Raw genomic sequence first — 14,513 nt, 5'->3', positions numbered from 1 at the left:
TGTCATTTTACTGAAGTACTTAAAAGCTTTATAGTTGCTCCTAGGATAAAGTGTAAACTCAGTCAGCATGGCTTGTGAGACCCCAAGGGTGAGTAGTGAAATGGGAAGGAAACAGTGTTTCAGGCCTAGGGAAGAGCATGTTAGAAGCCTGAGAGGAGGATATAGAGATTCAGTTACAAAGTTGGAGTTCTAGGAAGGGAATAGAGAGATCTGAATTTGGAGCCCTGAGCTGGGACTCCATTCTTGGAAAGACCTTTTAAACCTTGTCAGTGAATCAAGACATTACAGAAAGAGGATGGGAATTCATCCTCTGAATTAGGTACCCTGCAGTGGCAACTATTAAACTGAATTGTAACTGTTTTGTTTAATCGTTACCTTCATTAACTGGTCATGTGATCCCTGCCCAATTCCTCAGGCTTATCTCCTGCCTTCCCTTTCTACTCCTTAGCTGCTACCCGATCCCATGCCCCACCCCTTCACCTCCAACAGCAATGTACACACACAGTCCTCCAAACATACTGAAGTTCTGCCAGGTGCTCTTTCATCCCCTGGTCTTTTTCACCACCAGTCTCTACCCCTTGCCATCTTCCAGCTAAATTTTGACTATTCCTCAGATCTCAGCCTAATCCTCACTTTGTTCTAGACTTCTTTCTTTGACGTCTAGACATCAGAGGTTAGGTTAAGTGATCCTGCTATGAACCTGTGATCCCATAGTCTGTGTTTTTCTCACATTATACTTATTATGATGTTTAATTTCAGCTTCCCTCAGACTCCAGTCACTTGAGAGCAGGAACTTGGTTTACTGGTACATCCCTAGTACCTGGCACATGGACACTAAAAAATGCAGATACTGAGAATGAGTCGATGTTCTGGGAGAATGAGGGGTGATTTCTCCTCTTGGAAATTTTAAGTCCTTAAATGTCTATTATCTCTGATCTTCATCGAAATCATTCTTTCTAATGACCCAAGTCTACTTTTCTTTAGGTGTGATGACCTGCATCAAAATTGGATTCTCTTGTCCTTACTTCTCACAGTTTTCTATAGCTGTTAGTGAGGAGAGGGGATCAAGGATGGGGGGGTGCTTCCAAATGGGCTAACTTCAGTGGGTGGAGGTGCCTCCTCTTGCACATTAACTTGAAATCAAGAAACACATCTGGGGCTTCCCTGGTGGCGCAGCAGTTGAGAGTCCGCCTGCCGATGCAGGGGACACGGGTTCGTGCCCCGGTCTGGGAAGATCCCACATGCCGCGGGGCGGCTGGGCCCGTGAGCCATGGCCGCTGAGCCTGTGTGTCCGGAACCTGTTACTCCGCAAAGGAGAGGCTACAACAGTGAGAGGCCCACGTACCGCAAAAAAAATAAAAGAAAAAAGAAACACATCTGGCTGAACTTTCCCATTTTGCCTGCCATGGAAAGCAGAAGACGGGAAAAATACAGCATTTTTTTACCTGCAAGCTAGTTTAGTTATTGTATTGTGAGAACATATATGAAACTACTCATGTTGTTGCATTAATTTTAATGTATTTTAACTAATTCTACTTCAGTTTTGCTGTGAGAGAGGCAGGTTGATAGTGAAAAGAGCACGACACAGCATTAGATATTGGAAGACAGGGTTTTTTCTGGCTCTGCTCTTACTTAACTGTGTGACCTCTACTTTTTGATACTTAGTTTCCTAATCTATATAATTATTTACAAAATTAAAATTCGTCACAAAATTTTATGAATGAAGTGTGATGATGATGCATTAAAAATTGTAGAATGTAAGGTTCTATGCAGATGAGTTCATTTTTATTAAAATTATTTAATTATGCTATGTTCACTGATTCATCGTTCTAGACAATTTAGTCTTCTGAATTATCTTCTCTACGAAACTTCCTGAAATCTGATGTTTCTGTTTTATTTCCACAGTACTGAAGATTGGTAAAAAACTCTATGAGGGTAAAACAAAAGAAGTCTATGAATTGTTGGATAGTCCAGGAAAAGTCCTCCTGCAGTCCAAGGACCAGATTACAGCAGGAAATGCAGCCAGGAAGAATCACCTTGAAGGAAAAGGTGCAATCTCAAATAAAATTACCAGTTGTATTTTTCAGCTGTTACAGGAAGCAGGTGAGTGGCTCTCCCAGTAGCCTCCCCCTTCATGTTCTTTCTCACATATACATACTGGTCCTTTTCATCAGGAAATGACATTATTTGGATAAATAAGATGTTGATAACCAGTTGATTTTTTTTTTTTTTCGGTTGTTATAGGAAGCAGGTAAGTGACTCCCCCTACAGCCTCCTGTACCACTCTGATCTCTTTAATGGGGAGATGGCATTATCTGGTTTAACAACATGTTTGGGGATGCCTCACATGCTAAACTTATTTAAATTAAACCAGAAACTTAAATTTCACTGTAACACTTTACTTGGTTTGGAATTACTTAAGTAGTATCATTCAGTTAGTTAAAAGGAATCTTAACAGTTTGCTACAGTCTTTGTCTGGCATGTATTTCTGCAGCTTTCCTCTGCTAGGACATCTTAGGAGAGGCTTACCTATGAAGGAACTTAAGGAACTTAACCTGTGAAAGAAGCACATTCTGATGTTTGGCAGCTCTAATTGATGAATTGAAATTTAGTGCCTAAAATTCTATATAAATTTGCTCCACCCATTGGAGGTTATACAGAACTTCAAATCCCTCTTCTACTTGAAAGCCCTAAAAAGTAATTGAATACTGCAACCACGCCTTCTCATCCTGCCATACCCCAAGTGAGAGATTTGGACTAGATCAAGATCTGCAGGGTTACCTCCTGCTCTAAAACTGAATGAAGACGATTTCCAATAGAGAAATCTATTCAAAAGATGAAATTCAGATCAAAACATTCTGTGGAGGGTGTTTGGAGTGAAAGAAGGGAAATTAGGATAACGGTTTTTCTGCAGGGATTCAGGCAAAAGCTGATTGGTCTGTAGTGTATAAAATCTCAGCTAGCAAAACATTTGAGCTCTTTGCCTACAGTGTAAGAGACCCTGTGCCTTGGATCATTCAACGTGTGAAGCCTCCAGTTTCTTATCTGTAAAGTAAAAGCTTTGTTCTTTATCATTCCAGTTCTAATTTTACAGTTTAATATCATTGTCTCCATTTACTTCCAATATTCCCAGTTGCCCTCACATTTCTTAGATTTTCCAGTAAGCATTAATCTTAATTATTAGTAATTAAAAATTAATTAATTACTCTTTCTTAAATCCAAAGGGGAATTTAATACCTTTGTTTCCAGTGAAGATAGATCTGCCTTCCACAAAATAACAAGGTAATTCAAGTTAAACCCATTCCGTCAATACAGAATAGGTTCTTGAGTAGTTTTGCTTCTTCCAGAGTACCCTGTTTCACATTTTTAATTAGTGTGTAAAAAATATGTTTACTTGACAACCTAAATTGTCATCCATATCATAAATCCCTCTATGCACTGAGGGTGAAAATATTGCTGTAAATTTAAAGCACCTCCCTCAGTTCATCAGTAATACAACCCAGGATTTTTACTTCAAGGCCTCCTTGATTGGTGGTTTCCCAATGACTGAGTAGATTTCTAGAGAGAGCATCAAACTAATATTAGGTTTCTTTTGCAGTACAAATAAGTGCTCCATTTTTTAACCTCACAAGTTGTCTCCTCCCCATACATATTAAAATGGTTTATAGTTGCTAACACTATAAGCTGTTAACAATACAACTAGCTTCTGTGTCCCCATAGTAATTGTACCCATCTATGGGATCATATATATGCATTTAAGTAATGGGGGATAAGTACAGGCCCAAGTTTTTATTTGCTTATTTAATAAGGCACCTATTCAGGGTACTTGCCAGGGCTTAAGGACAGGTGAATTAGGGTGATCCAGTTTTGACTCTCAAAGTCCTGCATGCAGCTGGGAAGGTTGGTCATCCATGTGAAGTACTCCAGCAGTCATCTATTTGGCACACTTAACATAGCTAAAACTTACTGGGTTCACAAGAAATGCTGAAAGGTGTTTTCCAGGTTTTATATACTGTGGAAAATCTAAGGTTTTAAAAATTCTTAAACAGATGATTAGTTTTAGGGTATGGATTAAGAGTTCTGTTAAGCCTTATATAATTTTTACTTGCTAGTAGTTAAATGCTATGTCTAATTGACCATCAGTGGTCTATTTAAAACTGCTTTCTTGGGGCTTCCCTGGTGACGCAGTGGTTAAGAATCCACCTGCCAATGCAGGGGACATAGGTTCGAGCCCTGGCCCGGGAAGATCCCACATGCCACGGAGCAACTAAGCCCGTGTGCCACAACTACTGAGCCTGTGCTCTAGAGCCCGCGAACCACAACTACTGAGCTCACGTGCCACAGCTACTAAAACCCATGCGCCTAGAGCCCATGCTCCACAGCAAGAGAAGCCACCGCAATGAGAAGCCCGTGCACCGCAATGAAGAGTAGCCCCTGCTCGTCGCAACTAGAGAAAGCCTGTGTACAGCAACGAAGACCCAACGTAGCCAAAAATAAAATTTAAAAAATAATAATAAATAAGTTTATTTAAAAAGTAAAATAAAACTGCTTTCTTTATAAACAGGCATATATTCCAAATTAAGATATTTCTAGAAATTCGAATGGAAAAAGCACCAGAATGAGAATCAGTAAATCATAATTCTAGTTTTCTCTTTGTCACTCATGAGCAAACTGTAAAAGACTGTATTACACATGCTGTACCTGAATTTTGAAGTTCCTGAATTTAGTCTCATTACTAAAAAATCAAAATTAACCTTTTAAGTTTCAGTTCCCTCCTGCACAGAAACACACTATGATTACATTTTGGTGTGATAGTAGTGATATGACTAACAGTCTTGGCAGTTGTTAAACCACAGGTGGGGAGCTGGGCAACCTTAATAGAGGGATGGCTCCAGCGCTGTCATACTTGGCCATTGTAATTCAGAATGTGAAATGACATTTATATTTTCTTAGTAGTCTTGATAGGAGTTTTGAATTTTGTAAACAACTGAGACTAATGGGAAGATTTCTTTTTCTCACCGTATGAAGCCATGGAATTTGCTTTAATGATTAACACGTATATTAGAAGCAATCATTATATCATCTAAACTGAATCTCTTTTTTCTTAGTAGCAATTTTTTTTTGTTTTAATGTACAAGATCATTACCATAAGTTGATTCTGTGGTTTTGATTCCCTTAGATATAGGGGAGGACTTTCCTCTGAGTAACAGTAACTGTTGTGTATATTTGAACAATAGATTTGGATACTAGTCTATCAAGCTTGACAGACAACTGAGCAAATATGACTACTAGGTAACAAACCTAAAAAAGAAGAGCTCTTGGGCTTCCCTGGTGGCACAGTGGTTGAGAGTCCGCCTGCCGATGCAGGGGACGCGGGTTCGTGCCCCGGTCCGGGAGGATCCCACGTGCCATGGAGCGGCTGGGCCCGTGAGCCATGGCCGCTGAGCCTGTGCATCCAGAGCCTGTGCTCCGCAACGAGACAGGCCACAGCAGTGAGAGGCCCGCGTACCACAAAAAAAAAAAAAAAAAGAAGAGCTCTTAAACCCAGACATGTACTTACCACCTCAAGTTAAGGATTGATTTAAATCATCTGCCTGCCCATGAGCCCAATCATTCATTAAAGGTTAAAATGGCCTAAATATTGACACTTTTAACATTCTTTCCCAGAGTTGCTGCTCGTGCAGCATACAACTATTTATTTATTTATTTATTTATTTATAAATTTATTTATTTTTGGCTGCATTGGGTCTTCATTGCTGCACAAGGGCTTTCTCTAGTTGCGGCAAGTGGGGGCTACTCTTCATTGCGGTGAGCAGGCTGCTCATTGTGGTGGCTTCTCTTGTTGTGGAGCACAGGCTCTAGGTGCGCGGGCTTCAGTAGTTGTGATGCATGGGCTTAGTTGCTCAGCGGCACGTGGAATCTTACCAGACCAGGGCTTGAACCCGTGTCCCCTGCGTTGGCAGCTGGATTCTTAACCGCTGCGCCCCCAGGGCAGTCCACAATTTATTCTTTTCCCTGTTTTAATTGCATCTTCCTGGTCAAACCCAGAGGGAATGTGGAGAAAACAGTACAGGTTTAAAAACTGGATAGTGCATTTCAGGTCCAGGCTCCATTACGGATTGGCAGCATGACCTAACTTGTTAAGTTACTTAACTGTGAGCCTCTACTTCTTTCACTATAAAATGTGAATAATAACGCTACCTCAAAAATTTTATGTATGGTTAAATGAGATAATATGTAAAACACTTCGGGGACTTCCCTGGTAGTCCAGTGGCTAAGACTCTGTGCTCCCAATGCAGGTGACCTGGGTTCTATCCCTGGTCAGGGAACTAGATCCCACATGCATACTGCAACTAAGAGTTTGCATGCCGCAGCTAAAGATCCCGCGTGCTGCAACTAAGATCTGGTGCAGCCAAAGTAAATAAATAATTTTTAAATAAATAAATAAAACACTCAGCATGATGCAGGGTTTCCATAAATGTAGGTTCCCTTTACATATGGATACATACATATGTACATACATAGATAGATACATACATAAGATCAAAGATCTTCAGTCCTTTCCTGATAAGAAAAATTTGATCTTATTAGAGGTTTAGTTGGGAATTGGAGGTACTAATATTGTAGCCTGAAGATGAGCATTATTATGTTAAACCCATGCAGGTTTCCAGGAGATACTTTAATTCACGTTAGTGCTATGATGTAATAACACGTCTAGGAGAGGCAGTATAGCATAGTGGTTAAGTGAGCAGTGTAAAGAGTTCAGACAGAGTGGGTTAGAAACCCTGCTTTACCTAGTACTAGCTGACGTAACTCCTGTGTCTCAGTGTTGTTATCTGTTTCACTGGATGAACATCATACCTTATCAGGTGCTATGAGGATTAAGCAAAAAGAAAATAAATTTATAATGCCTGACCTAAAGTAGGTCTTGCAAATTGTGGTAAAATACACACACATAAAATTTACCATGTTAACCATTTTTAAGTGTAGGATTCAGTGGCGTTCAGGTACACTGACAATGTTGTGCAACCATCACCACTATCAATTTCTGGAACTTTTTCATCATTTCAGACAGAACCTCTGACCCATTAAACAATAACTCTCCCCTGATAACCTCTATTCTACTTTCTGTCTCTATGAATTTGCCTGTTTTAGGTACCTCATATAAGTGGAATTATACAATTTTCACCTTTATTTCACTCAGCATAATGTTTTCATGAATCATTCATCATGCTGTAGCATATATCAGAATTCCCTCCTTTTTGTGACTGAATAGTAATTCATTGTATGTAAACTACATTCTGTCTGTCCACTACACTCATCTGTTGTTAGACACTTGGGTTATTTCCCCCTTTTTAGCTATTGTTAATAATGATACTGTGAACATTGGTGTACAAATATGTTTGAGACCTTGTTTTCAGTTCTTTTGTGTATATACTTAGAGTGGAATTGCTGGATCATATAGCTTATAATACATTGTAACCACTATAAGAGAGGTTGTTATTTTCCAAGGCCGCCACGTAAACTAGCTCTTTATCTTAGTTTTCCAGTAACAGTTTGCTTAAGAGTGAACAGAGGACGGGCAAATATTTTCTTTGCTCTTGGCCAAATGGGCCTCCATGTTCCTGCTGCTACCTGTTGAATGCTTTTTTCAAGGACTCTTTGCTTTAAATATTGAGAAAAAAGGCTGTCCAGAATTTACGGCTGTATCTGATTATGATAAATAGATTAGTATTTTACAAGGCCCATATAATCCCAGACCATACAATGAGAATTCTGCCACCAGATCTGATTTAGAGATAATTTAGTGCCACTTAGTCATGTGCCTTGTGCAAAGTTAGGTGCGCAGTGGCAGAGGAGATAGTATTTTTTGAACAAATGAATGATGGTAGAAACATTGGGACCCAGATTTTTTGATCCAGCTTGCCTTGCAACATTAACATGAAATATTCCTGAATATTTTGATAAGCAGTAGAAAGCCATATTAATACTTTTTTTTTCCTACTTCTGCCTTTTTTTAAAAATTTACATTTGTTTTTGATAGTGCCCTTTAAAGGTAATGCATTTGGCTACATAGGCTTTTTGTTTTGTTGTTTGTAAAGGGTAGAGTTTTATTATGCCTCAGATCTCCCTTTTTAAATACAATTTTAATGCTTTTTTTTCTTTTTGTCATCAATCTGTAGGTATCAAAACTGCTTTCACCAGAAAATGTGGAGAGACAGCTTTCATTGCACCGAAGTGTGAAATGATTCCAATTGAATGGGTTTGTAGAAGAATAGCAACTGGTTCTTTTCTCAAAAGAAATCCTGGTGTCAAGGAAGGATATAAGTTCTACCCACCTAAAGTAGAGATGTTTTTCAAGGTAATTATTTTATACCTCCCTGTCTTACTATAACATAGCAACAAGTTTATTACAAAGTCACAAGATTTAAATATTATCAAAGCTTTTGATACTACAGTTGTCATTCCAGAAATATTTGTCAAAAATGTACACTTTAATTAGCAATGATAATTCAGATTTTTAAAAGAAAACCTTTGAAAATCTGCTTATCTTATTTTGGACCAACGTGACTAACAAAATGAACAAATTAAAATTAGCAGTTACGAGTCACTGGGAGAGCCTTTCACAGAAGCATGGAGTGACACTTTGTCCTCAGGAACATGTGTTTTTTGTTTTTGGAGGTGGGTTGTGGGATCTTAGTTCCCCAACCAGGGATTGAAGGCGTGCCCTAGTCCTAACCACTGGACAGCCAGGGAATTGCCAGGAACAGGTCGGTGGGAAGCCTGGGTGAAGAAAAGAAGATGAACACAAGAACCAGGTTCAAATCACCTGTACTCTTTGAACCCTATTAGGTGAAGCCAGAGTGAGGCCTTCACATAATGAGATTGAACTACCTGTTTTCTAAAAGGAAAACCAGTAGAAAGATTAAAGAAAAAATTACTGTTATCTACAGTCGTGTGGCTGACAGGGTCTTGGTGCTCCCGCCAGGTGTCAGACCTGAGCCTCTGAGGTAAGAGAGCCGAGTTCAGGACATTGGACCACCAGAGACCTCCTGGCCCCACATAATATCAATTGGCAAGAGCTCTCCCAGAGATCTCTGTCTCAGTGCTAAGACCCAGCTCCACTCAACAACCAGCAAGCTCCAGTGCTGGGCAGCCCATGCCAAACAACTAGCAAGACAGGAACACAACCCCACCCATTAGCAGAGAGGCTGCCTATAATCATAAGTTCACAGACACCCCAAAACACAACACCAGACACGGTCCTGCCCACCAGAAAAACAAGATCCAGCCTCATCCAACAGCACACAGGCACCAGTCCCCTCCACCAGGAAGCCTGCACAACCCACTGAACCAACCTTACCCACTGGGGGCAGACACCAAAACAATGGGAATTACAAACCTGCAGCCTGAGAAAAGGAGACCTCAAATGCAGTAAGTTAAGCAAAATAAAAAGACAGAGAAATACACAACAGATGAAGAAGCAAGGTAAAAACCCACCAGACCAAACAAATGATGAGGAAATAGGCAGTCTACCTGAAAAAGAATTCAGAGTAACGATTGTAAAGATGATCTAAAATCTTGGAAATAGAATGGAGAAAACGCAACAAATGTTTAACAAGGACCTAGAAGAACTAAAGAGCAAACAAACAATGATGAACAACACAGTAAATGAAATTAAAAATTCTCTAGAAGGAATCAATACCAAAATAACTGAGGCAAAAGATGGGATAAGTGACCTAGAAGATAAAATAGTGGAAATAACTACTGCAGAGCAGAATAAAGAAAAAAGAATGAAAAGAATTGAGGACCGTCTGAGACACCTCTGGGACAACATTAAACGCACCAAAATTCAAATTATAGGGGTCCTAGAAGAAGAATAGGAAAAAAGGGGACTGAGAAAATATTTGAAGAGATTATAGTTGAAAACTTCCCTAATATGGGAAAGGAAATAGTCAATCAAGTCTAGGAAGTGCAGAGTCCCATATAGGATAAATGCAAGGAGAAACATGCCAAGACACATATTAATCAAACTATCAGAAATTAAATACAAAGAAAAAATATTAAAAGCACCAAGGGAAAAGCAGCAAATAACGTACAGCTGATTTTTCAGCAGAAACTCTGCAAGCCAGAAGGGAGTAGCAAGACATATTTAAAGTGATGAAAGGGAAAAACCTACAACCAAGGTTACTCTACCCGGCAAGGATCTCATTCAGATTTGACGGAGAAATTAAAACCTTTACAGACAAGCAAAAGCTAAGAGAATTCAGCACCACCAAACCAGCTTTACAACAAATGATAAAGGAACTTCTCTAGACAGGAAAAACAAGAGAAGGAAAAGACCTACAATAACAAACCCAAAACATTAAGAAAATAGTAATAGGAACATACATATCTATAATTACCTTAAAAGTAAATGGATTAAATGCTCCAACCAAAAGACATAGACTGGCTGAATGGATACAAAAACAAGACCCGTATTTATGCTCTCTACAAGAGACCCACTTCAGACCTATGGACACATACAGACTGAAAGTGAGGGGATGGAAAAAGATATTCCATGCAAATGGAAATCAAAAGAAATCTAGAGTAGCAAATCTCATATCAGACAAAAATAGCCTTTAAAATAAAGACCATTACAAGAGACAAAGAAGGACACTACAGAATGATCAAGGGATCAATCCAAGAAGAAGATATAACAATTGTAAATATTTATGCAGCCAACATAGGAGCACCTCAATACATAGGGCAAATGCTAACAGCCATACAAGGGGAAATCAACAATAACACAATCATAGTAGGGGACTTTAACACCCCACTTTCACCAATGGACAGATCATCCAAAATGAAAATAAGTGAGGAAACACATGCTTTAAATGACACATTAAACAGGATGGACTTAATTGATATTTACAGGACATTCCATCCAAAAACAACAGAATACACTTTCTTCTCAAGTGCTGATGGAACATTCTCCAGGATAGATGATATCTTGGGTCACAAATCAAGTAAGTTTAAGAAAATTGAAATCATATCAAGTATCTTTTCCAACTACAATGCTGAGACTGGATATCAATTACAGGAAAAAATTGTAAAAAAAATACAAGCACGTGGAGGCTAAAAAATACACTACTAAATAGCCAAGAGATCACTGAAGAAATCAAAGAGGAAATCAAAAAATACCTAGAAACAAATGACAATGAAAACACGACAACCCAAAACCTATGGGATGCAGCAAAAGCAGTTCTAAGAGGGAAGCTTATAGCAATACAATCCTACCTCAAGAAACAAGAAATATCTCAAATAAACAACCTAACCTTACACATAAAGCAATTAGAGAAAGAAGAACAAAAAAAAAAACCCAAAGTGAGCAGAAGGAAAGAAATCATAAAGATCAGATCAGAAATAAAAGAAATGGAGGAAATGATAGCAAAGATCAATAAAACTAAAAGCTGGTTCTTTGAGAAGATAAACAAAATTGATAAACCTTTAGCCAGACTCATCAAAAAAAAAAAAGAAGACTCAAATCAACCGAATTAGATATGAAAAAGGAGAACTAACAACTGACACTGCAGAAATACAAAGGATCGTGAGAGATTACTACAAGCAACTATATGCATAAAATGGACAATCTGGAAGAAATGGAGAAATTCTTAGACAAACACAACCTTCCAAGACTGAACCAGAAAGAAATAGAAAATATAAACGGACCAATCACAGACACTGAAATTGTGACTGTGGTTAAAAATCTTCCAACAAACAAGAGCCCAGGACCAGATGTCTTCACAGGTGAATTCTATCAAACATTTAGAGAAGAGCTACACCTATCCTTCTCAAACTCTTCCTAAATATAGCAGAGGGAGGAACACTCCCAAACTCATTCTGCAAGGCTACCATCACCTTGATACCAAAACCAGACAAAGATGTCACAAAAAAAGAAAACTATGGGCCAATATCACTGATGAACATAGATGCAAAAATCCTCAACAAAATACTAGCAAACAAAATCCAACAGCACATTAAAAGGATCATACACCATGATCAAGTGGGGTTTATCCCAGGAATGCAAGGATTCTTCAATATATGCAAATCAATCAATGTGATACACCATATTAACAAATTGAAGGATGAAAACTATATGATGATCTCAATAGATGCAGAAAAAGGTTTTGACAAAATTCAACACCCATTTATGATAAAAACTCTCCAGAAAGTAGGCATAGAGGGAACTTACCTCAACATAATAAAGGCCATATATGACAAATCCACAGCAAACATTGTTCTCAGTGGTGAAAAACTGAAGCATTTTCCACTAAGATCAGGAACAATACAAAGTTGCCCACTGTCACCACTATTATTCAACATAATTTTGGAAGTTTTAGCCACAGCAATCAGAGAAGAAAAATAAAAGGAATCCAAATCGGGAAAGAAGAAGTAAAACTGTCACTGTAGATGACATGGTAGTATACATAGAGTATCATAAAGATGCTACCAGAAAACTACTAGAGCTAATCAATGAATTTGGTAATGTTACAGGATACAAAATTAATGCTCAGAAATCTCTTGCATTTGTATACACTGATGATGAAAAATCTGAAAGAGAAATTAAGGAAACACTCCCATTTACCATTGCAACAAAAAGAATAAAATACCTAGGAATAAACCTACCTCAGGACACAAAAGACCTGTATACAGAAAACTATAAGACATTTGAAAGAAGTTAAAGCTGATACAAACAGATGGAGAGATATACCATGTTCTTGGATTGGAGGAATCAACATTGTGAAAATGACTCTACTACCCAAAGCAATCTACAGATTCAATGCAATCCCTATCAAACTACCACTGGCATTTTTCACAGAACTAGAACCAAAAAATCCACAATTTGTATGGAAACACAAAAGACCCTGAATAGCCAAAGCAATCTTGTGAAAGAAAAACGGAGCTGGAGGAATCAGGCTCCCTGACTTTAGACTATACTACAAAGGTACAGTAATAAGACAGTATGGTACTGGCACAAAAACAAATATAGATCAATGGAACAGGATAGAAGGCCCAGAGATAAACCCATGCACTTATGGTCATCGTATCTTTGATAAAGGAGGTAAGAGTATACAATGGAGAAAAGACAACCTCTTCAATAAGTGCTGCTGGGAAAACTGGACAACTACATGCAAAGGAATGAAATTAGAACACTCCCTAACACCATACACAAAAATAAACTCAAAATGGATTAAAGAGCTAAATGTAAGGCCAGACACTATAAAACTCTTAAAGGAAAACATAGGCAGAGCACTCTATGACATAAATCACAGCAAGATCCTTTTTTACCCACCTCCTAGAGTAATGGAAATAAAAACAAAAATAAACAGATGGGACCTAATGAAACTTAAAAGCTTTTGCACGAAGGAAAACATAAACATAAACATAAACAAGATGAAAAGACAACCCTCAGAATGGGAGAAAATATTTGCAAACAGAGCAACTGACAAAGGATTAATCTCCAAAATATACAAGCAACTCATGCAGCTCAATATCAAAAAACATCAACCCAATCCAAAAATGGGCAGAAGACCTAAATAGACATTTCTCCAAAGAAGATATACAGATTGCCAACAAACACATGAAAGGATGTTCATCATCACTAACCATTAGAGAAATGCAAATCAAAACTACAATGAGGTATTACCTCACACCAGTCAGAATGGCCATCATTAAAAAAATCTAGAAACAATAAATGCTGGTGAGGGTGTTGAGAAAAGGGAACCCTCTTGCACTGTTGGTGGGAATGTAAGTTGATACAGCCACTATGGAGAACAGTATGGAGGTTCCTTAAAAACTAAAAATAGAACTACCATATGACCCAGCAATCCCACTACTGGTTATATACCCTGAGGAAACCATAATTCAGAAAGGGACATGTACCACAATATTCACTGTAGTGCTATTTACAATATCCAGGACATGGAAGCAATGTAAGTGTGCAGCAACAGATGAATGGATAAAGAAGATGTGGCACATATATACAATGGAATATTACTCAGCCATAAAAAGAAACGAAATTGAGTTATTTGTAGCGAGGTGGATGGACCTAGAGACTGTCATACAGAGTGAAGTAAGTCAGAAAGAGAAAAACAAATACTGTATGCTACCACATATACATGGAATCTTAAAAAAAAAAGAAAAGAAAAAGTCCTGAAGAACCTAGGGGCATGACAGGAAAAAAGACATAGATGTAGAGATTGGACTTGAGGACACGGGGACAGGGAAGGGTAAGCTGGGTCGAAGTGAGAGAGTGGTATTGACATATATACACTACTGAGTGTAAAATAGATAGCTAGTGGGAAGCTGCCTCATAGTATAGGGAGATCAGCTCGGTGGTTTGTGACCACCTAGAGGGGTGGGATAGGGAGGGTGGGAGGGAGACGCAAGAGGGAAGGGATATGGGGATATATGTATACGTATAGCTGATTCACTTTGTTATACAGCAGAAAGTAACACAACAACATAAA

General features: G+C 38.5%; 1 protein-coding gene across 3 annotated transcripts in view; it reads left to right on the top strand.

Annotated features, from left to right (window-relative positions):
• The window catches only part of PAICS (phosphoribosylaminoimidazole carboxylase and phosphoribosylaminoimidazolesuccinocarboxamide synthase), a gene marked incomplete at its 5' end in the record, with an annotated part of 53,226 nt that overhangs the window by 23,413 nt on the left and 15,300 nt on the right, over nucleotides 1–14,513 (top strand). For all 3 annotated transcript variants that reach the window (XM_082652832.1, XM_082652831.1, XM_082652833.1), the window contains 2 exons: nucleotides 1,906–2,103; nucleotides 8,184–8,362. In XM_082652832.1, coding sequence (XP_082508958.1) covers nucleotides 1,906–2,103; nucleotides 8,184–8,362 — 377 coding nt within the window. The remainder of the gene's footprint in view (nucleotides 1–1,905; nucleotides 2,104–8,183; nucleotides 8,363–14,513) is intronic.

This window comes from Grampus griseus (assembly GCF_964374135.1).
Source record: "Grampus griseus genome assembly, chromosome: 4".
Taxonomy (NCBI): domain Eukaryota; kingdom Metazoa; phylum Chordata; class Mammalia; order Artiodactyla; family Delphinidae; genus Grampus; species Grampus griseus.
The sequence above is the reverse complement of the archived record's forward strand: the minus strand, read 5'-3'. Positions and strand labels throughout refer to the sequence as shown.